At 39.9% G+C, this 27,795-nt stretch overlaps 1 protein-coding gene across 12 annotated transcripts in view; it reads right to left on the minus strand.

Moving 5' to 3' along the window:
* The window catches only part of LOC134618944 (membrane-associated guanylate kinase, WW and PDZ domain-containing protein 1-like), an 89,517-nt gene that overhangs the window by 26,413 nt on the left and 35,309 nt on the right, over nucleotides 1–27,795 (minus strand). For 2 of the 12 annotated variants that reach the window (XM_063464579.1, XM_063464587.2), the window contains exons 3-10: nucleotides 10,102–10,221; nucleotides 8,084–8,272; nucleotides 6,703–6,970; nucleotides 6,030–6,112; nucleotides 5,400–5,447; nucleotides 2,821–2,878; nucleotides 2,552–2,664; nucleotides 1,111–1,233 (exon numbers count right to left, since the gene is read on the minus strand). In XM_063464579.1, coding sequence (XP_063320649.1) covers nucleotides 1,111–1,233; nucleotides 2,552–2,664; nucleotides 2,821–2,878; nucleotides 5,400–5,447; nucleotides 6,030–6,112; nucleotides 6,703–6,970; nucleotides 8,084–8,272; nucleotides 10,102–10,221 — 1,002 coding nt within the window. Of the gene's footprint in view, nucleotides 1–1,110; nucleotides 1,234–2,551; nucleotides 2,665–2,820; nucleotides 2,879–5,399; nucleotides 5,448–6,029; nucleotides 6,113–6,377; nucleotides 6,590–6,702; nucleotides 6,971–8,083; nucleotides 8,273–10,101; nucleotides 10,222–27,795 lie in introns of those variants that run through there. The other 10 variants (XM_063464586.1, XM_063464585.1, XM_063464583.1 and 7 more) reach the window with 10 other exon arrangements.

Raw genomic sequence — 27,795 nt, forward strand, 5'->3', positions numbered from 1 at the left:
GTGATGACTATAAAAATGAAAAAAAAATGAAAAGAAAAGGCACAGTTGTAATTTTTAGTGGAAATGAAAACAAAAATGAATGTTTTTGAAATTACTTTCCTGTTTTCACATTAAACAACACTACTGGTCAAACCACACCCACTTCTCCAGTTGGTACTGAAATTTACACGATGCATCTTTCATCATCTATCGGTGTAAAATCATTTTAAAACATGTATTCTGAATGAATTAGCCATTTTGTGGCTAAGCACACTCCTGACAATGAAAAAGAAACATTATTTGCAAAGTATGCCATTAATGTTACTGCAGAATTTTCCAAAAAAAAAAAAAAAAAAAAAAAAAAAAAAAAAAGTGTTGCATTTATTAGGTTGCTTTGCTTTCACAGCTCTGTTCAGTTCATCCCAAACCAACTTGATGGGTTTTAAAACTGGACACTGTGTTCGTCTGGCATCCTTTGAATCCTGCTTTCTTATTATTTTCTTTGGTTTGTATTTGTTTGCAATATACAGTATGCCTTTTTGCAGTACTACTTCCCATCTCACAATAATACATTGATGGTTGAGGTACACATTTTTCTTCAATGCGTTGAACAGAAAGAGTATAATAACAGAAGTTGGGAAATTGGCAAGATTTCTTAATCCCCGACAAAGGAGCTGTTTTCTCAGAAACTGACTGTTCTATGAAATGTACCATTTAAGGCTATTAGGTGGACTGCACAGTATTTTGTACAGGATGTAGTTTTGGGAATCTTAAGAGCGCATAATGAAGAAAAAAAAAAAAGTAGTAAAAGGCTATTTCTCAGCCAAAGCTAAAAATTCCCTCGACAAAGACACGAAATCAGTCCCAGAAGGCTTTCTGGATTGGTTTATGATCATATTTTTTTCAGTTTGTTTTTCTGAAGATTGTGTGAAAAGTCCAATTTTGCTCTATTGTAAACTGTATAGAATCCTTCCAAAAATTCCTGGATTCACATCCAGATCCAAATGGACTCCAAAAATTACCTTCTGAGTAACGCCACCCACAAACAGACAAAGAAAAAGCAAGCTGAAACAACTCCTTTGAAAAAACACATAGTAATAATATATAAAGTCTATAAACATAATGATTTACGTTTGACTCCTGTAGGGACAGGAGGTAGAGTTGGTGGGACCTGTGGGTCCCTGTAGGTTTCCAGATGGTTTGGTGCGTAGTTTGCCAGTGGAGCTGCTGCAGAGGAGTGCTCCTCTATCCACTCTGCACAGACACATTTGTATCCAAACGTTACTCCACACACGTGCGACACAGAGGTGTATTTACATGCCACACATGCACACAGAAACACTTAACAGCAAAATACACACAAACACGGAGCTGAAAGGAAGTACTATTCATACTTATCTGTACTTCTACTAGTGTTTTTTTGTCGTGTATATCATACTGTTGATCTCAGCAAATGTTATGCAGCAAAATTATATCTGTTGTTGCAAAAGCGTCATATTACAAACACTTTACACAGTCTGAGTGTTAGTACTGTTAAAACAAATGAAAACAATTAATAGAAATGGATGTTGTTACTCTATTATTCTTTGACTTACATCATGCAAACTGTGAAATGCAGTTATCACATTTTGTGGGCTGTGGAGCGTGTGAAGAGTAATGTTTTCATGCAGTCAGTGGCACTTTTAAAAATATGCTGAGTTACTTATGAGTAAGTCACTTCTGTTCTCCGATGTTCTTATGGACGTACAGGCAGCTTTCAGTGACGCCGACTTTAAATCACGGCAGTTGTGTCTGTGTTGCGTTGTCATTACACTAGACTGTCTGCCACTGTATTGAATTTTTTGTGTACCTTGAACAACAGTGACTTAAACTGAGTTGATCATATCTGAGTTTGAATGAATAAATAATAGACAAAGGTTACTTCTGAGATGAAAAAAAGAAGAGATACTGGAACCAATTGAATTTGCTCATGGCTTGGCACAGCTAACAAATAAGAATAGAGCATATGGCTATAAAGGCAGAATACTGGCTATTGCATTAGTATAGCAAGCAGGCCAGTTAATTTGCTGCTAATATACTGCGTTTCAATGCATTTTATTACTGTTAGTGCATCATCGTGAGCCCTTATCCTCATGCATGCATCTTTGCCTCACCTCTTTCAGTCTTTTCACCCTCGACTGCCAACTCAAAGTTTTTGAATCTCTAAAGTAAACATCATTCTTGCCTTTTCATGGTAATGCAGGATAAATGATCAAATACAAAATGGCACTTATGACTATAAATCACATAAATTAAAACCTAAACATCAAAGACAACCCCTGGCTTGGGCCAGTTCTACTTTTGTGAAACGTCCTTATGAGAATCCATTTTTAATCCTTTGGATTTCAGTGACAGTAATATATATTTATATTGCCCCCCCCCCCCATTTTCATTAAGTAAGTTAAAGTCGAATTAATTCAGAGACAAGCAGTCTGGCCAAAGCCCTGGATAGTAGTGGACAAACTATAAGGACATGACACTGACAGACATGAAGAAAGAAAGAAATGGTGCCGTGCCAGGGCAGGAAACGAACCTCGAATATACCGCTCACCTTCTGGAGGCTGCGGCTGTTGCTGCTGCTCAAGGATTTTTCGACGCCGCGCCTCCACCACCGGGTTCTCATATTGAGTCTTCCTGTTTATATGACTGAGACAGAGGGCGAGAGGGAGAGAGAACAAGATAATAACTTGGAGACTGATTAGTCTCAGATTCACTTAAGCAGAGAAGAGATTTGTACAAGGGTGTTTCATCTGGAGAAACCCCGTTTGTCTTTGCAAGCTGCCAATAAGGAGATTCACTTACTCTACATAGTACACCCCATACACTGGGTCATCTATCCTCTCCCATCCTGGAGGCAGCTCTGAAATAGAGAAGGTACACAGCATTGAAGACAAAAATTACATTTTAGCAGAGCTCAGTGGGATAGTTTGGTTTGGGTAACACAGTCTTTCAGTCCCACAGTTACAGGAGTAAAACTATTTCACCAGAAAGGACACGCTGCCTTTATCCCAACGATGGATTTTAACATACATGCCAAAAGGGGATGAAATTGTAGTTTTGGTTTTGTCCTGCTGAGCACTGAAAAACACTTTTCCATGGTCCATGTTAAAACTTCAGCTTTATTACCAGGGGTGCACATAAGTGGTCGCAGGTGCGCATTCGCTGTCAAAATAAAAGACGCGCACCAGATAAGAAGTTGCAACGCGCGTTTGCGTACATAAGATTTTCTGGAGGAGGACAGACGTTTGTTTCGAACTCTTAAAGATGTTGAAGAAGCAAGCTCCTTTAAGCAATTACTTTGGCGTTCCTCCACCTCCAAAGAAATGTCAGAAGGAGTCCGAACTGCAAAAGAAGCGCGTATTCTAGGAAAATTGGTTGCAGGAGGTGAGCTGGCTTCAAACAAATGATGAATGCACAGAGATGTGGTGCAGAATATGCTGTGAAAATCCCACTCTAGCGGACAAAAACAGTGCCTTTTATATGTACGCAAACGCGCGTTGCAACTTCTTATCTGGTGCGCGTCTTTTATTTTGACAGTGAATGCGCAGCTGCGGACCACTTATGTGCACCCCTGTTTATTACTTTTTTGTAAAACTGTGCTTGGAGCACAAACTCTTCTCTTTTCCCTTTACATCGTAAGGATTTCAGTACATGGGTACCAGTAATAAAGTATTATTAAATAACAAGCTGGATATCTCTCCAGCTGCCTGTAACCAATTTTACTATCCTCATTATGGCCAAAACACAATAACTGAGAAAATAACACCAAACAGCTTCAAACAAGACCGCAAAGGCATGTGGCTACAAATGCAGTCTGACCATTTAATAAATAACTGAAAAGCATGATGCAGTTATTTTGCTAAGTATTACCATACATTACATCACTACCTCTTGTGAACACACCCCTACACATTGTACACAGACCTAACCACATTTCATGACCACGCGCCATGTTCCCATTAAGATGTTGGCATCTCAGATCTCCTATCTCGCTGTATTTGATTTCAGACAAAGACATTACCTCCTTGTGTTCCTGTGGGCTTCTCTGAAGTCCAGTAAACACTTTTATAAGAGTCTGGATTTCACAATCAATAATCACAGACCGTCTGCATCTGAGCAGCCTGGAATAATAAAGGCTCGAAGCCAGACATTCAGAGTCTTGTTTAAGACTGAGCTTGCGTTCCATTGCATGGCTGTTTGTGTTACTTGCAAATGGGATGAGAATCAGCAGCTGAGCAATTTGCCTGCTTGCGAGAAAACTCTGAGTGCATATATGTACCTGTGTCCCCAGTGAAACCTCAGTATAACATATTACAAATGGTACTAGTGCACTTACGGCTAATAACTCTTCTTGTTCATGCAGTAAAATATCACATTTTATTGCATCCGATGCAGATTACATGATTCAGATCTCCTAAAACAAACAACCTCCATAAATGGATGTTAGGAAAAAATTCAGGATCAACAATAGCATACAGTATATTTCACTGTAATGCATGTGATGGATAAATACTGTGGTTTTATTACAAGCCTAAAGCCTAGAGAGATATATCTAGGTAGAAGAGCAAGAAATATAAAACCAACAGCCAAAAATCGACACGTACTAAGATGCAAGTTATGATGGTACACTGGACGGATTTATTTGCTATCCTTGAACTGAAGCCATCTTCACTGCACTATTCTCACGTGGGTGAAATCAGACATTACACAGGCTTTGTAGTTTGGAGCGGGCAGATTAAAGATTGAACATCCATTCTGATGAGTCTGGCATTTGTATTCTTACTAATAGCTCTGCTTGATAATGTTGTGAGATATTCGAGAAAAAAAAACAAAACATCTTTTTTTCCACAAAATCCAGTAGAATATATTATGGTCATCATCCCTCGGCACCATGAGATGAAAATATAACTTTGCATTAGAGCAGGGCTGTCCAACTCCAGTCCTCGAGAGCTACTGTCCTGCACTTTTAGATGCATCCTTGTTCCGACACACCTGTATCAAATGAATAGCTTGTTATCAGGCCATTGCCAAACTTGATGGCATGCTGAAGGGGTAATCCAACCACTTGATTTAGCTGTGTTGGAGCAGGGATGCATCTAAAAGCTGCAGGACAGTAGCTCTCAAGGACTGGAGTTGGACACCCCTGCACTAGAGCATCATGCATGTTTTGTTTGTTTTTTAAACAACTCATTTAAACCCTTGCAGCTACCTTTGCTCTAAACTAAATTGATATATCTTCCTTACAGAATTCAGGGCCTTGGATTTGAAACCAATGCCCAATTAAATTTCCTCTTTGAGATGATCAGTTTTGAATGGCATCTTTGATATAATATAATTTTAATATAGCAAAATATCCTCCATAAAACCTCCAAAAACCTTACCTAGATCACTCTCCAGGTCTTCTGTATGTATCCCTTCTTCTCCAAGGACAAAGCAGGATGAAACAAAGAAGAGAAAATGAAGAGAAAAAAAAAAGGGATGATAGCAGATGGAAGGTGGATCAAGGATGCAAGAATCCAAAGCAAATAGGGAATGACGTGACCAGTCGGAGAAAGACAAAGGAAAAGGGAAAGCCCTTAGAAAAAGACTGTCTTGGGATATAACAACATCTCAAAATACCCTGAGAAATCTAGAGAGACTTGGGGTGCCATTCTAGATTTCACCACTTGATGGGGCAATTATGCAATTTGTGTTTGGAGTGAGCTGTAAACAAAGTGTCATTTGGAATTAATCAAATGTTTTTTTTCTGTTTATTTGAAAATTATATGTCAGGTTTTGATGACAGTAGAGCTAACAACAAGACAAATGTAGCACATTCCAATTTCTAACAAATCTTTCAATCAAAACCAAATGAATGTACTAAAAACAGCACCAGAAATTAACAACGGCATCACTCAATAAACAAGAGGAGCCTCACTTCTGAGACCCCGAGCATCCCCTGCTGTTCCTGAACCACTACACAGGAGTGTGGATGAACGCTTTGATTTAATAAATGAGGAATAGAAGCTTACCATCATCGTCACACTCTTCCAGCGGTCTGGAGGCTCTGTCTCTACACCGAGGATCCAGCCATGATGTGGTCTTTGTATTGTGGCTGAGAGGAAGCAAACAAGAGAACCGAATAATTCAACACAGGCTGTCAGACTGACATATAAAAGCACAGCAGGGGGACACGAATGCATCAATGAGAATTAGGAAAAACACGTCAGCAAGTTTACAGCGGACAGAAGGTGTGCTGCAAACGCAAATGAAAAGAACAGAGAGGCACAGCAAGGAAATAAACAGTAAGCGACCTGACTTTTCCCTCAATTGTTAAACAAGAACATTCTGTAATTCAGTGATAGCAGAAATGAACATACAAGCTCTGAAAATACACAGCCATGTCCTGGTGTTGTGCCTTTGCCGTGCTGCAGAGAGGACAGAGAGGTGGAGGTAGTCAGGTGATCAGGATGTGATCTCCTTTTGAGATCGGGACATGCAGGGATTAACAGGAAAGCAGTAGCACCCAGGGGGCTGGGCAGGTTGGCTGGGAAGGCCTAAAAACCAAATCAAGTGGGAAGACAAGCAACTGGACGAACAAAAGGGATAATAGTGCAGGTAAAATGCAGAAAACACCGACTACAGCGTGAGCCATGGCCAAAAAAATGTATAAACAGGCGGCGTCGAGAGTCTGTTGATACATACTCTATGAAGTAAAGTTCCCCGTTCTCAGTATAGGCCATCTCCCAGTTTTCAGGCAGTGGTCCCAGCGGGTCTTCTGGAGAGACCTGTGGTTCTGCAAGGGTTTGCTGCCCGCTTTCTGCGGTAGAGGTGGCCGCATTGTTCAGACCACAGGATAGAGCATTGTCACGTGCAGGGTACGGCCGGAGAATGCCGCTGCGGCTCTCATCCTGGTCGTTAGGGTTACCTGCGCACAGCAAAGGAGAGGGAAAGAGACTACGTACTAAGGATCCTGGGTGACGTAACAACAACACAGAACAACAACAGAAAACAAACAAACAAAATAATAATCATATATTATGCATGCAGGAAAGGAAGAGATTAAAAAAAGCAAACATGCTCAGTCTTTATTCTCTTTAGATCACATCAGGCAACTCTAGCCACACTAAAGTGCTAGCACTTCTCCCTTCTTCTGCTTGGTTCCCGCCCATTTCTAGTGTATTGAAAAGGGTCACAGGAATATGCTAATTTCCTCAGCAACTGTCTCTCAAACTCACTTTGGCCCCCACCCGTTTTACCTCTCTGCCCACAGGCCTTTTTCTCCTGAAGCTAGTCAATCCCAGCCCCCATTCCCATTCCTTCCCCAGTTTTGGCCAAATATCCTCCACCACTTCCGTGGGCTTTTCAGGGTTGATCAAATGCAAATTCAACACTCTGGCAGCCTAGCAGGGGGACACAGAGAGGGCATAGTTTCACAGGATCAAGTAAAAAAAAAAAAAAAAGACACCATGTCTTGCACTCAAAACAGGATAAACCCCCTCAGAAGAAAGAGAATCGTGAAAAACTTTGGCTCATTCTTTAGTTTTTTGTTTAGGAATTAGTTTATAACGGCAGCTAATCTCTTGACATATGCTGAGAATCAGCAGGCATAAACATGATTTCAATCAGCCAAGGGACAAATATTCAGAATTGGTAAATGTGAGTAAATGTTAGGGGCAATTTAGTGAGAAAAAGCTTTAAAAAAATAATGTAGTTATTGAAACCAGAGCAAAGAAAGAAAATTCTGAACACTGAGTGCAGTTTGTAATCTAAACCTTCCCCCACTACACCCCTCCTCACAGGCAGATGGCAGTGTTTGGAGGCTCACAGAAAAGGAATCAGCATCACAAAGACATGATGTAACCGCCAGACACCCCTCACCGTACAGCAGAGGAGAGGATAATAAACATACACACATTATCTCTTTCCTTCTGTGTTCCTAATCTTGGGCACATACATGTTTACCGAGACACGCTTAAACAAACATCCAGTGGAGAAGAAGCAAAGCACACGCGGGGAATGCTACACATGCGGAAACCAAGAAAGCTGGATTTCCAAACTTTGGGATCGGCAGCGGTGCCCTCACCTGTAAAACTGTTGTTCATTTCCGTGGCCTGGTCGTCATCGTCGTCGTCAGCAGGCACTACGCGGGCGTTTTGCATGTCATTGTAGGACTTGGTGCGTGTTGGGGTGGACTGATGGGAGCCTGCATCACTGAGAATCACTGTCCCAATGATGGGCTGCCTTGGCGGCTTGGGGGTCCCATAATAGTTACCTAGGCAACAAGGAGGACATTAGTATGCTTGAGAGAGACGCAGAAGGAGGGAGAGCGAGAAACAGAGAAAGGAAGATGGGGATAAAAATGAAAGAGTTGGGGACAGGGAGATAAGCAGGAAGAGCATCTATGAAACCTCCTAATCTTACGCTAGGAGGAAAAGACATAAAGCTGGATCACAATGTGACTAGAAATTGCAGAAATAAGAAGCTGGTTGGAAAGCTAAAAGATTTTAGTTTGGATTTGAGGCTTTACAGCATAGCGATCAAAACTGTGGACCACCTCAGCACACAGCTTGTTTTAGCCACTTTTTAGCTCTAAAAAAATTGTTTTGGGGAAGTGGGAACCAATATTACATCCTTGAGTATGTTTTTAGTAACGTGTGACAAGCTACTTAGTGTTTGATTGTCAAAGATTAAGCAAAATCTAACACAAACAAAGAAACAGCTTGTTCAATATAACGCTGGTCTGATCACAAGGTCTGGGTTTTGTGGGAAACTGAGTCCTCAAAGTACTCTTCAAGTTAGTATATAATGTATATACTGTATGGTGTTATGTACACCACATAATGCCAGTGTGAACTCAATAGCCATACATTCAATCAATTAACTACTCTGCAGTTGAAACTGGCCTGGGGAACCAGTTAGCGCAGCTTGGCATTAGAAAAGAAAAACAACTAAACTAGCTCTGTACATGGGTTACAAAAAAAAAAAAAAAAAAAAAATCCCCCACCTACAAGCCTATCTGAGATGTAAAAGAAAAAAGAAAAGCAACTGACTGTAAACAAGAACCACTTCCAGCTATTACCAGAAAGCAGTGAATTATTGCTTGCCTGCCTGATAAAAATATACTCATTATCTTTCTTGCAAAACTCAATAAATCAATACAGTATGTTACACCCCGCAGCCAGTTTGATGAGCTTTGACTTAAGACTGGAAGCAGGGAGAAAAGGGTAACCTGCCCTGTCCAGAAAATGCAATTCTGAATTCCCCCCCCCCCCCCCCCCCTCTTTATGCTAAGCTGAGCTACCCATGTGGATTCTATAGCTTTACATTTTCATGCATGTGACCTGTATGACTCTTCTATCTTTAAACTTAAAAGGAAGATAAGAACATCTGGCAGATGGTCAAGCCATCATTTAAATTTGGTTATATCCTCTCCCTTCATTTCAACTCTTCCACTAAAATCAAATTTAAAAAAGTGGCATTTTCTAAAGTTATTTCTATAGTTATATTTAGAGATATTTGAACATCTCAAACAGATTTTGCTGAGAATCAATCATCCAATCTTCATCTACTAGCGTGGATGGCCACAGCCTCCTGTGGATAGGTATTTGACATTGTCTGCGTGAAAGGAAGAAACGTGCCAACACACAGCAGAGTCGGTGCCAAGCAGATTAATGTCGTAACATTCCCTCCCAACCAAGCCCATGCACGCACGCACACACACACATACACACACACAAATCTGACTTAGGCCTGCATAACACACTGCCTTGTGAACAAGCACGCACGCGCCCACAACAACGCACACAAACACACAGGTTTGTGTTAGTATGAGACTTAGCGCTGCACAGCACCGTCCTAATCAGAGTGAGAGGGCCAGATGTGGAGTGACCTGCTGTCTCCTGGATGCATCTCCTCCCATCATACACTGTATAATCAGAATCAACTGAATGCATGCTTTTGTAGCCTGCCTACATGTAGGAAACACTGTGATGGCTGCTACGCTCATTGTATCTGTGGAGAATGAGGACACCTGCGCAATCATGAGTCACATGAAGTGCCAGTTATGATCATTATCATCATCATCACCCTCCTCCTCCTCACCTTCATATGTTCCTATTTCCAGTAGCGTGCCACTCTCCTCAAGTTCTAGGAACTCCTCCACAGACAGGAAATTGTAATCCACCCCTGGGACCTCTCCGTCTCTAGGGGGGCGGGTTGTACCTAGGGGTAGGAAAAAAAAGAAATAGTTTAATAATAAGCTGCTGAAGTCAACACTTATCTTTAGGATAGAATGACAGTAAAATAAGACTTTTCCTCCTTGCGCAACATGTTCAATATACTTCTCTCTCTCAACTGAAAAATCTGTCATTAATGTTAGAAATGCAGCCAGCGCTGCAAGATTCATTCAGCTTTTTGAGATGATGACCAGCCACAGCAAAGTGTTCTGAAATGAAGAGGGTGTGATTGTAATTCAGAGCCATCACTGGCAGCGCAGTGTCTGTTGAGTGGCTGTGAATATTACGTCAGGAAATTAAATCAAGGCTTTGCATCTTGAGCCATCGCTCCGTCTCATGGGAAAGTGCTGCCCGCTAAGATGAAAAAAGGTCACCTTTAGCAATACACTAGTCCTGATAGTGTTATCAATCTCTCAATTTCTTCATGGTGAGTTTGAAATTGTAAAATGGACTGACATAATACTATTAGAGTCGTTTTGCCAAAGGGATCCTAACTAAATTATTATCGATTGTTAAAGCATGCATGCTCACTGCTTGGAAGCTACACTGCATTTTGAGCTGCCGTTCAGTTTAACCGTAGTACAACAAATGCCTTTTAATTTGAGACAAAATAAAGCCGGAGCTTATACCTGAAAGTCGGTATATTTGACATAATTCTGAAAGAAATGCTCATTAGAAGTCTGATCATTGTCTTTCTTGCTGGCCCAACTGCCCTGAGCCTGATCTCCTGTTGGAGTTAATGATTAGCGGTTTGCTGTGTTTTACTTTGTATTGAGAACACTTTATAGGAGGAAGCTGACACCAGACAATGGAGGCAGGGGCTATTGTGTCTTTGACTTTATTGAAGGGAGATGAGATGCCAGATGGTTGATGGAAGTTGCAACCCATCTGTGATCAGTACAGGAGCATATACATACACACAGGAGGTACTGCAAAACCCGGCTTAAACAAGAGACTTGAATGTAACACGCAACCCTTGCACCAGTGTGAAGCACTGCAGGCCACATTCAGTTGAACCTCACTGAATTAAGCAGGAGTTCAAACCTGAAAAGAAATCGCTACCTTATAACACAACTAAAGCTATCAGTATAATCCTTCAGAACTGCTTGTTGGATGGTTGAATAGCTTCAGATTAATTAACACTAAAAACAAACTGAATATTCAATCTGATAATGCACTCACTACTAACATTACTACTTACATTTAATCAAGACTGGACATATAATACAGGTGTATGGGCAAAAATACAAATGTTAATCTCTGTCATCAGGGGATCACTGAATTTCTTTTGAGTTGATGGGTGCAGTAATTGTGCTTCTCACATAGTTTAAAGTCACCGTTCTAGTCGAGCGAGGAGTACAAAAAGACTCTTTCATGTTTATTTTCCTCAGCCCATGCAGTATGCAAGCACACAGTCTATCCCTCAAGGTACATCCAGCCCACAAACACCCTGTAATAAACAAGTCTTTACCAAGCACTGTTCAGTCCCACACCTGCCCTGCAAAGGAAACGCCGATTCTTTTTTGCTTTCCTTTCTGCCATTTTGAAAATGATACTCGAGATAAATAGATAAAGGAGGAGGAAATTTTATTACACAAGGCTGTCTAAGATTTAAACCATGAACAAAAATACTCACATGAAGAAAACATGATAAATCATCAAACTGTCTGTATAGGGCAGCAATACACGAGCAAAGTGATGCTTTTTATTCCTCTTAGTGGATCACGATAAGATGAAAGTAACAGTCTCTGGGAGTTTGAGTCATACCACTGGGTGGTCCCATGGTGGAAGATGATGTTTCTGAGGCTCGGTGTGCTCTAATGACACTGTCTGCTGAGCTGGGAATGGAGCTGTTATTCAGGGCTATTCCCCACAGTAGAGAGAGCTCTGATAGGCTCACTAATGCTGATGTGCCCGCATTATAAAATATTAAAGCTTTTGTTACATCAGCACACCATCATATATAAAACAACATTCTCTTAAAATATTTTTGTCTTTTAAACCCCATGAGTGGAACTGCATCAGTAAAGTAAGGAACCACTCTTATTGCTTGCGAGCAATCCATTCCCAAAATGTCATCATATTTGGGTGCATTTAATAAAGTCGCAAACATAAATCCCCGTGCACCGGATCTCAATCCAAACAAAGTCACCGTGGGCTCACTGCTTACTTACACTGTAGTCAATTAAAGCAGAAACTATAAGAAGAATTTTACAGGAAATTTGTAGTTTACATATTTCACACCTAAACTAATTCTGAAATGAAATAAATCAATTAAATAAACAACATCTAACATTTAAAGGATCCTATGTGACCAGCATCATCATGCTTGGTTCTTTTAGTAGCTGAATCACTGGTCAGTGTTATCAGCATTATAAATGAGCAGAATTAACAGGTGGAACGATCTGAGACGGCCGTGTCACAATCAATGTTGCTCCAGGACCATCACTGCAACTGAGGAATCGTAATGATGTGATGTCTTGTTTATAATGGCTCGGGATAAAAAGACTAGTCAAAAACTACAGTACGGATGAAAAGCCTCATCCTTAAACTAGTTGAGTACTATCCCATATTTTGGGATAAATAAAGTACTTGTTACCTTAAAAATAATGTAAAAGTGTCATGTAGAACGCAATCATTTATATCATGTAGTAGGTGCACTGTAAAGGAATATGTGTATGCAGATAAACCTATTTTTTTGCAGAGAAGAAGGTTGTCTTTAAATGGTTAAAATAGCTTTTTTAAATCAGATTTAACACGTGGTTAACATTGTGAAGAGGGTCCATTTTAATCCAAGCCACGATCTTTTGCTTTTGCAGTAAACGTCTCACACTACAGTATCTTCTTGTTCCCAAGAGTGAGCCCAACTTGATACTCTTGTAGTGGCTGTAGTTGATTTCTCTACACTACTGTGTACTGGACAGTGCACTACAGAGGGCAGCACGGTGGTTAGCACTGTTGCCACACAACAAGAAGGTCCCGAGTTCAATTCCACCATCAGGCCGGGGTCTTTCTGTGTGGAGTTTGCATGTTTTCCCCGTGTTTGCGTGGGTTCTCCCCGGGTACTCCAGCTTCCTCCCACCGTCCAAAGACATGCAGTTAAGGGGGATAGGTTAATTGATTAATCTAAATTGCCCATAGGTGTGAATCTGCGAGTGAATGTGAGTACGAATGGTTGTCTGTGTCTCTATGCGTTAGCCCTGCGACAGACTGGCGACCTGTCCAGGGTGTACCCCGCCTCTCGCCCTATGACAGCTGGGATAGGCTCCAGCACGCCCTGCGACCCTGGAAAGGATAAGCAGAAGCGAATGGATGGATGGATTATTAATCCAGTGACCAGGGAATGGGAGTCAAGTTAACAATTATCTAATGACACAGCTCCACAGTTATGCCTTACAAACTTACACCAGCTTAAGTTACAAGAAAAACAGTCACTTCAGTGCTACAGTGCCATTGTCCTTTAATCCTCTGCTCTGAAATTTATTATGTAGCATTTTTTATTATTTCCACAGCCATGTGAAAGTCTGTGTCCCTCTCAGTGAATAATAATCAACAAGAAGCAGTCAGTGCTTTGCATGTTTTAATAAAATAAACAAAGGTCGCATTGTTAACAAATACAGTGATGTTTGTTTTGTCAAAATCCAGCAATGAAAAACCTTACAGTACTGTAGTCTACTGTAAAAGTCATATTACAAAGGAAAGGTTTAATTAATTCCTAAAGGAAAAATGCCAAACATTTTCTGTTCCTGTAAATCCTGTTTCACTATAAAGGAGCTTTACTTATTAATTTCAGTGCCTAATACCTTGATACATTCAGAGATACCTAAATATGATAGTGAAATCCATGACAGTTGACAAATTAATATTGTGTGTTCGTTTACATCGCCACGTTTCCCCTTTGCTATTCCACAGAACAAATTACTTTGCGAAGCTAAGATTTAAAAACTCAGCGTCTGACAGTCTACTTGATGAGGAGATTTGTTCTCTTAAGAATCACTGATGTCTTTCTAGAAAAGTCTATTCCGCCAGATTCATAAACAAAACTAAAGGCATTTTATCAAGTGTAGGAAATAATCCCTGTTGAATAAACAGCAGCACGGACAGCTTCAATGCTTTCACTGTAGTAGGACAGTAGCAGTGATGTCAGACTCAACTCTGAATTATCAGTGTGGTCAGTGTCTATTTTCTCTGTCCAGTTAAACAATGACAGTGCCATGGTGAGTCCTGACCCCAACTCTGATTAACTAACTCTGTCAGCCATCAATGGACTTTATTGTTTTACTGTGAGAAAACAGCCTGTACAAGCACGGATGGCAAATAAGAAACAAGCACATTTGGAAACGCCTTCACTTTTAACACTAAACATATACAAGTTGAGCCACTATTCGCTCAGAGAACATATGAAAAAGTGCATGTAAATACTCGGTTTTCACCAAGTTTGGTACAAAGGGTGGACATAAACACTAACCCCTTATAAAAAAAATAAATAAATCAAGGCAGTACAACGGCACAATCCAAAGCTTAAAACTAAACAAATGGATGGATGATCTCTCTCGACAAACATTATAAGCTTCACAAACTCATTGCACTATTGCAAGGCTATACAGTGGATTAAATTTTTGACTTCACTACTTTTTCCCATTCCTTTCCCTGTATATCCAATTGATATTCTAGTGATTAAAAATCTGTTTTACTCAATTATTACGGACCAGAACCTACATGCACATTCAAAAAATTAGCAATTCAGCATTTCATCGTACGATTAAGGAAATGTTTCTGAATTTCTGTACCTTTGCTGGATACACACCCATCCTGATTTTTAAAACATCATTATTTGTTAATAGTGAAACCATACTGGCAGTGCTTATGTACATTTTCTAAGTTCTGCTTTTTGTGCTACATAATTATTGTAATTTGCAGCAATAAGCATTAAAAATGGCTTATGTAAAACCTAAATCTAGCACAATGCGTTTTGTGCTACTCATAAACAACACAGTCGTAGCATTATATAACAGTGACGGGCTGAGACTGCGTTTTAGACAGCTTGTTCCCGATAGAGAGGCTTCACGTCAGGCTTCAAGTGTACAGAGGAGCTCCTTCAACAGTAACTCAAACATACTAATCTCACCCAGACTGAAGCTACCACAGGGACCTGCTGCTGACTGTGTGTTCACTACTGTTTGAACATTTGTCTTAAATCCACTCAATGTTAAAAAAATATATATGATGACATAGGGTTGGTTTAGTAAATTGCTAACATTGTTAATTCAGTTTTCTTTACATAGCCAATTCACAATAACATTTAACTCAAGGTGGTTTCTATTGTAAGGTAAAGATCTTACAATATTAGAAAGAAACCCCATCAATCAGTTCTCACTCTTAGTGTAACACAGGCTGTTATTCAGTAGAGAATATTAACTGACTAACATAGTAAGGATATGCAACAATATTTTTTTTCCTTGCCCAGGTCAGCCACACACACACACACACACACACACAAAAGGGAGTTTTCTGCTGAAATACATTATTTCCCAGTATATAATATTATTTAGAGCTAATGTTGAGGGTTTTTTGGGTTATATGACTGTAAATACCTTTGGAATTATGATATATAACATATTTGCATTGCCTCTAATGTCAGTTTTTAATTACAACATCTGACAAAGAAAAACAAACCTTGATATTTCTACTTTTGCAGGCTGGAGTGTGATAAGCAAGGGATTTTTATCCACTTCGAAATTTTTCAATATTCCTTGATTTTTTTAAAGAGCAATTCAATGTTAGATTTTTTAATAAAACAAAAAGCTTATAATTAATGAGAATATTTTTTATATGAACGTTATATGAATGTTATAATGTTATAATGTCTGTAACAGCGCATATCTTGAGTGATGCAACAGCAAATACAAATATTACTTTACCATACTTAATTATTCATAACTTCTGTATATCCCATGCATATGATATTACTGCAAGTACAACGTTAAATTATAGTACAGGCTCGTGGGACGAGTTGAGTAGCATGGTGCAGGCTGCAGTGTCTGTAACAGTAAATGATACACATGGCTTACATGCAACACATATGTATAAATGAGATATAACTGGTTAAAACGTATCAAAATGTCTTTTCTATTATCCCCAATTATTGCTGGGTTACTTAATATTCATTTATGTATAAAAACAGAGAGATTTTCAAAAACAAAAGAATTTTACAAGGGTGAAACGCAACAGTCGTTAATCTTAACCATTCTGTGATTCTTTATTCATCATGAATACTACTTCACAAAATTTTACCCCCTCCTCCCAAAAGGTTTAAATGTCTACCTTGGTCACATATTACCTGAAGGTGTCTTTGGCTGTTTCCCAAAGGTACAAAATAGTGAACTGAAGTACTTCAGTTTCAGTTCAGCTCACGGGACAAACCCAAGATTTTAGCGGGAATAACAAACCTTTATCTAAAGCTGCACAGTGAAGCTGAAATAACAATTATTGGAGGCGTATCCTGTGCAAATAAGCTGGGTATGCCATGTACAACAAACAGGAAATCCATCAATTGTATTCTGTCACAGATCAGCTTTGTGTAATTTCATCTGAGTTTGAGTTCACAACTTCTGCAGCCTCCTTGCCACTGTTAATGACTTCTTTGAGGAGAGTTTTTCTATCAACACATATATGGGTTTAAATATGCAAATCTCAGCATGGTAGTAGATGCGAGAATATTGAGGTGTTTGAAAATAAATCAAGAGCAGGATACAGAGAAGTAGAAATTCATCGTGGATTCCAGATAAGTATTTGCTTTGCTGGCATGTTTGCTCTGCAGTGAGCAGGAAATTGAGAATGTGGTCAATGTACTCAAACCATTGTAATTTTGCATCATCATTGTCTGCGGTTGAGTCATTGTCATTTTAACACCATTGCACTGTGGGGCTCTAGCAAAAATAGTCGTACTTACTTGCTACGGGCACCCTTTTTTGGTTCTGTTGTGCACTCATGGATAAATTTACACATTCAGAATTCAGGCTGCTAAATATAATAGTGCACAATAAATGAAGCAGACTATACATTCAGTAGGAAGTGATTTTGGACAGAGCACTAAGAGACTACTGCCAAGCAAGCAGCTGATGGTTTTGATGGCTATGTTTTTATGTTAACCATTATAGTAGATAAACACACAAAAGACAGTGTTGCCGCTATCTGGTCAAAAACCAAAACAATTAAACCAGCTGGAGATTTGATTAGACGCTGAAGCTGGATAAGAAGTGACAAGATTACCAAGATTCCAGTTCACACTGATGGAGACTTGTATTTTTCATAAAAATTAATGCAACAGTTGTTGAAATATTTCACTAAAAACAGACATTTCAATATCATATCAGTGTCAAAGTAGTAGACCATGCAGGCCTGACTGCTGCTTTCTAAAGATTCTGCACAAAATACGAAAGATCAGCTAGTTCACCAAGAGTCATGTGATGCAATGTGTTGTGGTTAACAAATCACTGTTTGACTTGCTAGAACAAAATCTTTAAAAAAAAAAAAAGAGAGAGAGGTACAGTGTGCAAAAATCTCACCACTAGATGTGGGTGGATTACAGATTGCAGTCAACTGAAGTCTGCTTCGCCATCCCTCCCAGTTCAAGTGCATAATCTTAGCTATGGTGGCCACTGTAGGACAAGCAAGTCGCCGCTGTTCATCTGCAGCAACTGTAGGCTGTCAGTCTGCTATTTACCTGATGTATTTACTCTGGAGGAGGCTGTAAAACTTTGAAAAGATTCTAATATAAGCGGATGAGTCCGTAAAGGTAATTTCTGTCTGATGATAGTGATACTGAGGCTCGTTGAGGATACTGTGAACTTTTCTATCTGTTATTTTCCACCGTTAGTCAGTGTTAGTTATTTTACTATAGTATACACTGAAATAAGGTATAGAGCAGAACATTTAAAGCATTAGGTTTGCCTGTACTGTTTAAAGTGAGGTTTGGATCTTTTTACATCTTTTTTTACGTCATATCCATTAGTGATATGGAACAGAATGAAGAAAAATTTGCACCCATGTCACTCACCTATCCACTTCAGTGCACTTTACATTAGTTTGAAATGAATAATTGTAAATGTCTCTCTCTATTTGGAACTGTTTTTAAGAATCTAAGTATCTCACACATTAACAAATAAGGAATTAGGAAAAACATTTTTTTGTTGCTGTGAATGGTCTGTGCCTAAAGATCAACTCCTCCACTCTTATCTTGGATTTTCACTTCACGTAAGGTTAATTTGTCTATTTCGCTTGATACTTTTGAAAACGTTTCTGGGTTTTAGTGGACAGGCCCCGGCAAATCCCTTCTAGCTGAGGTGTCCAACACAAAAAGTGTATCTTTGCTAGCTCTTTGCAGAGTTTACAAACCAAACACATTACATCCAATCAGTACCTAACTCTCTCTTAATGTCAATCAGCCGCTCCGGTCTGTTCCCACAGGGAGAGGAGGGGAGGACGTACAAGGCTGTTATGACAGAGAGCATCTGCCAAATGGTGGAACAGCACAGAAGAGAACGAGAGAGTGAAGGAGGATGAAGGCAGTACAGATACACAGCACACACACACACACACACAACAAAAATAATCACCTAATGGCCACGTGACATCTCTTGCAGAACAAACAACTCACACTTTCTCACACGAACATACAACCACGCCTCTGGTTTTCCGCACATCTCCACCTTCATGTTGTTTTGGTGTTGTGATGTTGAGTGAATTGCATCTCACTCTCTAAGAAGCTGGATATGTGCATGTTTGAGTGTGTGACACACAGAGCATTGCTAAAAGGATAAAAGAGTCCAGGCAAGCCTGTTCTCGCCTCTCCCACATCATTAACATCGTCTCTGCGACTGTGCCACTGTAGTGCTGCAACACCTTTCTGTGCAATATCAATGAACTCATTAGATGACTGGCAAAAATGAATTGGTCAATTTGGATAATCAGTTATAGGTCCTTTAACAAGCAAAATCACTTAATGCTCAGTCGTTTCTGCCTTTTTGAAGGGAAAAAAATGCTTTATTTATATGCTGCTAAATAATATTTAATATGCTGTTATATGATATATTTTTATTAACAAAGCTGTCAGTGTTCCAGTGCCAAAGGTGATTTCTTTAATCCCAAACAATTAATTAACATTCATAAATCGACTGATAGATTTAATTTACAAATATACAAAACGAAAAGTTGCAAACCCACATTCGAGAGACTTAATCCAGTAGATTGTTTTGACATTTTCACTTGATTAAATAACATTCTTGTATTTCATTAAAAAATAATTTTAAAAGTAATTTAAATAAATTATCTTAGACTTCAGTTTTATTTTTTTAATTTCGTAGATAAAGCACAACAAATTGTTCAGTAACACAAAAGTGGTCAGTTGCAGCACTTGAGCATATAGGAAAGAGACCCACTACTCACTTAACTCGAAGCAATCTAATGCAGTAAATGCTGGATTTGTAAAGCAGATTTTTCCAGTTTGCAGAGTGATTAAATTATTGTGTAATAGACTGGATGGTATTGTTATGCATTTGTGTTTTAATGACCTTCCTGAATAGGAAGTGAAGTACAACCATAAGAGTGTTGCGTGTCTGCCTACATTTATCACTGCTGCACTTTGATCTAAATTTAGCTCCAATCTGTATAGGACACCAAATTAACAACAAGAACACACATGCAGTTTTGAGCACCCACACTGACATATGCACAGAAGAAGCTGTTCTCACACATGCGCTGCAGCTATGAACTTTTCTTGACATTACCCAAGAGGGGAGCTTGGGAGAACTCAAATCAGTATGAAATGCAATCAGTAAGGACATTAAACAGTCTTTAGCTCCCTACTACAAAGTCTCTGTGAAGTCTGAGTGTGCTGATGTGAGAATAAAGCAGGTAATACTCCAATGTATTAACAGCTAGCGTTGTCATCCGGTGCCCATTTTCTGCATGCTGAATCCAGTAGTGACAACCTGGCTGAACAAGTTATCACTTGCTATGAGCAGCTGTGAGCTGTATGTGGCCAGTGTCCCAACCTTTTTCAGCTACATAAGACAAAGATAGAGGGCAGAAGTAGCATGTAAATACATATAGTGTATTCAGAGTATGGACTATAAATATCAAGCTAGCAAAGCCAGCTTCTGTCCTCACTGGCAGTTCATAAAAAGCTCTGGAGCAAGGGACATGTGTCCCTGAAGTGGCCTGTTTGAGTGCATGCTGTGACCCACATCCTCACTCCTAATACTGGGCCACTCACTCACTGCTACTGAACATGCACCATAAACTGCAGGAGCATCTGAGCTGTGCTATGAAATTAATTACAGACCTTGAAGTTGCACACCTTAGAGGAATGTCCTCACCTTAGAGTAGATGCTCTGAGTACTGGAATAATTATGTTAAATGGACATCCTCATGGTGATTCATTCACACGTATTGCGACTGTCTTTGTCTCGGAGCGTATGGGGGTTAAGAGGATGTATGCGATGAAGGCTCACAGCTCAGAAAGACTCAAAATTGTTCAAAAGAGAAACCTCTTCTCTCAGCTAGGTGCCACAAATAGAAGGAAATCGTATTATCAACAACTATTGAGTGACTGTGCTGGTCTTACCATCTCCAGGCCTCTTCCTTGACATGTCTTGGCCACAAATATGATGACTGATTTATTTATATTCCATGACTTCAAGGATTACATTGGCCAGGATTATTATATTTAAGCTTTCTCATGAAGTCATACAAATAATTGCTTTAGAGAACTTTATTTCTACATTTCACATCTACTTCCACTTCCATTTATCTTAAGTTTGACTTGGATATAATTCAGAGTTTACATTCTCCAGATCTATTTGAACGCTTCTGCACGCTGTAAATGAGCTCCCACCCGAGTGATGAGCGGCAAAACATTTAGAGGCCATTTTATCTAGCTTCAGAGAAAAGCAGATTCTAAGGCCATCTGGCTTCTGAATCTTTTACAATGCACAAGGCTTAACTTTCACTGTTTTGGCAGTGAAAAATCCATATTTTTCATCTTATATTGCTCTACATTATCAACACAAATACTGAGCTACCACCAAACCAGTGAGTGTTTGCACAAAGGTCACAGATAAACATAAAAATGGTTTGACCAGTGTAAACAGTCTTTTTACATTACACTGTTAGAAGAAGAAGAAGAAGAAGAAGAAGAAGAAGAAGAATTTTTTTTGCATGCAATTAAGTTGCACAGCAGCCTTTTCTGCTGGCCTGATGAAAGCTATGAGAGTTTGTGCTGCGGGAGAAGCTGTTGTCTGTGGAGGCTGACTAAATATTTCATTCATGTAGCTGAGTGAATGTTTGTATTGTATAAAAGTGGTTCAGGCCTACCAGGGATATCCACATTTAACATAATGCACTATACATGAGTAAAAGGAATAAAGGTGAGATCTGGTTCTAATGTTGCACTTACAAGCTAAAAATGAGGGGGAAAGAAAGTAGAGAATATCTGAAATGGACATTTTTCAAATATTTGATTTAAATTACACTTTATAATCATAGTGTTTTATGGGTAGACTATGTCAGCAGCATGGTAAGGTTCTTGTGACCTGATCATCTTCCTTTGTCCAACCTGAAATATTACAAATATTGGATTTCTGACGATAAAAACTACAAAGTGATGATCTGTGATTTTTCCATTAGCATCACTATCTACTGCATAAAGAAATAAAGTATGTTCAGGTTTTTAATTAACCCATCTCAGTAATTGTTGAATGGATTTCTATGGCAACTCACTAATTAGCAAATATTAGCATGGAAGGCTAGTGTTTTGAATCAGTAGTTAACCTAGCAAGCATGTGTTTGGACTAAGGAAGGAAGCAAGAGTATCCATGTGCTCACAGGGGGAACATGCTAACCATGCTAACCATTAGATTTAAACCTAGGACCTTCTTGCTGTGGGAAAGCAGCAACAACCACTGCACCACCACCAAAATCTTTTTTTCCAGAGGTGACGAAAACGACTTGATGATGATGAACACTGTAAACACGATCTTGCTTTCACATTAGCACATTAGCATTTAGCTCAAAAAACAGAAACAACCACTTGCATGAACTCTTGCTTATGGTGAATATATATGCCTTGGGAGGGGCAAGTTTGTGAAAGGCTATCCATCTCATGGACTGAAGAAAGACAGTTACTAAGATCTGGCTAATGAGGCCGAAGGATCGCATCATCACTGTGCTATTTTTTCAGAAAATCCAGCTGGAGCCCGAACAAACAACTGAAGAAAGCCACTGGGGAGATAATCACAGCAGCCAACATCAGCTCGAGATGGTTGTGGATGGTCGTAGCTCACAGGTGGAGCCTAACTAACCTCGTCAGGTATACAGGTTAAGGGGTGAAATCCTGCTTACCCCAAGATACCAGGTGAAGATATGGGTGGGTTCCCAATAAAGAGAATAATCTAGCTGCTTCAGCAATTTGTAGGTATAGCAAATAATATTTGAGGTTTACTTCACCTGTATTTTATATATGAACACAAATGCAAAAAAGTACACAGACAAGTTCTCTTGTCTGTGTACTTGTGTAGAAAAAAAACAAAACACCAGCACAGTTTATAGATCACTGTAAATCTGCACTAAATCTATTAATCTATCAGTAGAAGACCCACCCAAACCCTGAATTTGTAGAATATTTTAGCTGTTTCACCTGAGACTTGGTTCATGGTACATTACTGAAAGGGCTCCTGTGGGCCATCTGAAGAATTTTTCAAAAGCCGAAAAACAACAACATGTTTATTATTATAACAGTTTAGGATGGGCTGAGGCTGCCAAGCAAAAAAGTGCAGTTTGAAGAGTCTGTTTTCTGCTCATGTGAAGCCATCTGATAAGATTCTGCTTCTCACTGCAAAATCGTTCCTCTTTTGATGTTGTTATTTACATTGAGAGGTGAAATGCAGGATGTCAAGCAAAGTGCGAGAAGCTGACTACGTCCTGTGCTCACGTTGTCCTCTTCTGACCTTTGGGTCAGTATGGTTCAGTTACCTGGGGCCAAGATGACCTCTCTGACTGCAATTACATGACCTCAAACTCAGTTGATTTGCTGAGATCTTTTCTCCCATATATAAAATGTATATATCAGATATCAAAGACAAATGGCCAGTGACAGCGAAATCTTAATGAGTTTGTAAAATGACGCAAAAAAACATTCCTTGTGTGCGCACACCACTGCCACCACAAGAACAATTGCATCCGAACGCACACAAACACACAAATCCAGGTGAAAACCGTCCTGAGTATTAACAATAGGCAGTGGGCCGACGGCACTTTGGTGACATCTGATACCCTCAATCGCCTTCCTGCTGTTGATGGTCTGAGGAGCTTCCACTCATTGTCTAACAGACATAGGCAAACTTGTAGACACACACAGGGACACACGCACACCGTTTCAGCCAAACATCTGCTGTTTTTAACCCCTGCTGGTTGTGAGCGTGAGCATAGCAGGAGGGAGAACACAAAAGAACAAGCACTGACCTGAGAGCGAGATTAACCTGATGGCTGGATTTTAGCAAATTAATGTCAGACAATGCTCTGAGTGTTTCAGTAATGAAAACAGCAGCTGGATTATTTATTTAATTAGAGTCATAATAAAATAAAAGAACAAACTTTATATTCTTAAGAAACCCAATCTTATCACATGTGCTTGTAACAGTCCTGTGTACAGCATCTAAACCACAGCGAGAGCATATTTTGGGGCATTGTTTCCAGAATAAACACACATCTTTGTGTTGATGGGGAGGGTGTGTGTTATGAAAACAGAGGCTGAGAGGTGACGTTAGAAGAAATTACATGAACATCTCAGAGCAGACCGAGCAGAGGCGGGGCAGAGAAAGCAAACAGTCGCGCAGGGAGTTAGCATGGAACTGTCTTGGGCCTCTAAGCCAATTACTGGAGCTGCATTGATTGAGGGAGCACTTTAAGGCCTCATCCACACAAGTAGTCCCTTAATACACTGGTCAGATGATGGAAGCTTCTCAACCGCAAACTATGGTTAGGTGGCCATTTGCATCCATTATGGTGTGAGCTGGACAAGTCTTTAGCAAAGATAATAGGACAAATGCATCATATTATAAGATATTTTTCTATTTTAGGTTTTAGGAACATAATTTGAACATAAAATTAATTAAAGACTCCAGCCTCATTTTGATGCTTGAAGGCTAGAAGTCTGCTGCTGTTGCTGAGTTGGACAGGTTCTGGACCTGTTTTTTGTAGCCCTGATCAGGACCAAGATGATTTTTATGTCCCCAGTACCATGGCTGTGTTCAATCAGCACTTCTATCCCCCATTAAAGGAAATGCTGGCCCATAATGATTGATGAAGGGGAACAGGGAGAGAATCAATGTAGTGGAGGCCCTCAGATTAATGATTAAGCAAATAGCAATCCCACTCCACATCCTATCAGGGGCTGAGGAGCTGCTAGGAGCATGCCATGCTGTAGCAGGTTCAGTTAACTACCAGTGTGCTGGGGATGGTTCAGCGAGGTGCTGCAATGTCTCCTCCTGTCTCCCACAAGGAAACAGAGGCAAAAAAGGCAGATTTGAAAAACTATCAAAAAGAAATGCGTAGAGTATCTATGTCACCCGTAAGCATGTATGTCAGTACTATTTTTGTAGTAAAACTGTGTGAGTGTATGGATGGCTGTCAGCTAATGGGTCTATGAAATGCCAAAAAAACACCCTCAGTAATAATGCAAAAGATTCTCCAGTCTCAGCTTCTCAAATCTGAATATTTCACTCTTTTCTCTGTTTTACACGACTAAATATGTTTGTGTTCTGGACTGTTTGTCAGACAGAACAAGCTTACTACAGGGCCTGGAGGACTTGTAAATGACATTTGTCATCTCTAGTTTTTAACATTTTATAAGCTAATATTTATTATGAAAATGGTATTAGGAAAATAACTTGGATAGCCCTGCTATTCAACCTGAACAGTTTCCGATTTATACCTTTGCTTATTTGGTTTTTGATCAGATGGTAACATTTTAAATAAAATATGAAACCATCTTCACAATCTATGTGTTTTTCCTTACAACTATTAATGTTTAGATGAGATTGAACATTTAAGACGTCAAAGACCTTAATGCTGCTTTCATGAAATACAGAAAAATCATGCTCGCACAAGAAAGTATTTTGCCAGCACTGTGTGTAGCACTTTTATTTTATTGGGACTACAATAGAAAGTTTTCAAACAATACCCGGCCCTTTATCAAAGAGCCTATTTATTTATTTATTATTAAACATAGAAAAGGTTTCTCGCTGTGATTGTTTCAATAAAGGAATGATGGAGTTGCCCATTAAAGAGAAGGAGGCCAGACACACAATACTGCTGCTGCCCAGCACAACAGGGCATTCTTTCAGCTCGCGCCACAACAGCCCTCACTGCCGAGTCCAGCCACTGCTCTCCTGCTGCTTCCACAGCTCCCTCCTTTTCAATATGGGGACGAAGAATAAGGGAGGGTAACTGAAAATGAATAGTGGGCAAGCATATAAAATCCGAAGCGTTATTAGCTGTAAATCTAATGAAATAACATTAAGATTTCAGTTTGGGGTTTTTGTGGGTTTTTCGCCTTCTACTAGAAACCGGTGCAGAAATAAAACCCAAGATGGGAAAGGAAGAAAGGAGCTTTCATTTAAAAGGCAAAGCTGAGAGGAGAACAGATTAGCTAGTGCACAAGAAAGGGTGACTCAAAGAAGGGGAGAAATGGAAAGGTGGATGACAGAAAGAAAAAGATGTAGCTGCAGGAGCCAGGGGCAGGGCAAAATGTCCTCCTACGGTAGTGTGTCAACAGATCAGTGTTTAAAGTGAGCCGCTAATCAAACATCAGCTCAGACTGACAATAATGCATGTGTGCGATTAAGAGAGCCCTCGTCATCAAAGACGCACAGCACAACACATCACAGCTTATCAATATCACACCACAAATCTGCATAAGCACCGGTTCCCACAGTCTGTTAAAAATCCACCTGCCTGCATTTCTGCCTCTGTGTATCCATCTATTCTCCCCACCCACATCTCTTTCAACGTAATCCCGGAAGACACGGCATCATTCCCAGGAGAAGTAGTAAATGTCACAGATTACCTCTACGCCGCTGCTTCTGTGCCCGTTCTCTCTGGTTATTCCACAGAAATATTCAAAAAGATAAATCCAAGCAGGATGAATTCTGCTTTTCTTGCTCCATCCAAACCATCCATGGATCATCCAGCTGTCTGTGAGCAAGTGCTAGCTCCCAGCTTGCAAACTCATTCAGGCAGGCAGCTAGTAGGCAGCTGCCGTTTTTCTTCAAAGCTCCACAAGCAGAGCAAATTAGAGGTCCAGCCCAGCTTAGAGGCTAAGCCAATGTGAGCTATTCACACTCCAGTTCCTGTCTGAGGCCAATGGCTGCAGCCCCACAGCCCCTTGCATACTCCCGCCCACTGCCGCCCCCCCCCCCCCCCCCCACTCTCTCTCTCTCTCTCTCTCTCTCTCCCTCTCTCTCTCTCTCTCTCTCATCTGCCTTTCTGTTCTACCCTTCTCCAGCTATCTTAGTCATAAATATAGACTCTTGGCATTACCTAACACATGGTCCCTCGTGATATACAGCCAGCTTTGTGCAGGTGCCTTGACTGAGAAAACCTCCCTAAGGTTGAACACTGGGTTAAAGAAGGGAATACAGCACAGAAAGATGAGAGGGGAATACAGTAGAAGAACAATACCACATATATTGCCACATATAGTCTACTAAATGCTTATGTACGGCGTTTGCTGGTTGGATCCGTTTACTATCCTTTGACCAGACTAGTCCGGAGAGGCTTGACTTAATTAGTAACTTTCAGGGATTAAGCTCCTAATGGCTGACCAAAGGAAACCTTTGTAAGCACAGGTCTGTACCTGTGCAGACATGGACTGCTGCCCAGGCATCCTGACCACAAAACCCCGGAGCATCCCTGAGGGAAGAGGACTGCAGCTTTTTGTTCGGATTCACGTGGTCCAACTTCAACATAAGCCCTCATTGTACCACAACTAGAAGTAAAAAAGTAACTTATAATAGCACTGCTGCAGTGAAAAATTAGTGAGAGTTAGAGAAGATCAAAAGCACTCTGGTATATGCACACTGAAATGAAACTATAGCAAGCAGATTAGCCTAGCTTAGCTTAATGACTAGGAGCAGGAAGGCTCATTCTAAACAGAGATTATGTCTAACAGTACCATATACTTAGAATAATAAAATATATATGATGAATATGTTCACATAAATAATATAAATAACTTGTTTAATGTGTACAAAAATCAATGATTTAAAGGATTTCAAGCCAACCTTGAAATGTAATGTTTCTAAAAATAGTTCTAAAAACACAACCAATTTGCCATGTAAAACTGTGCTCATCACTTACACTTTGCAAAACGGACAAATGCACTACTCAATTAACCAGTTACGATATAAGAAAGAAAAGCCCTCAAGGACATTATGAGGTTCGGTCCATTCTTAATATGTCATGTAGTTAATGCACCAGTCGGGCAATAATCTGGGTGCAA

The sequence above is a fragment of the Pelmatolapia mariae genome, linkage group LG20, assembly GCF_036321145.2.
Source record: "Pelmatolapia mariae isolate MD_Pm_ZW linkage group LG20, Pm_UMD_F_2, whole genome shotgun sequence".
NCBI lineage: Eukaryota > Metazoa > Chordata > Actinopteri > Cichliformes > Cichlidae > Pelmatolapia > Pelmatolapia mariae.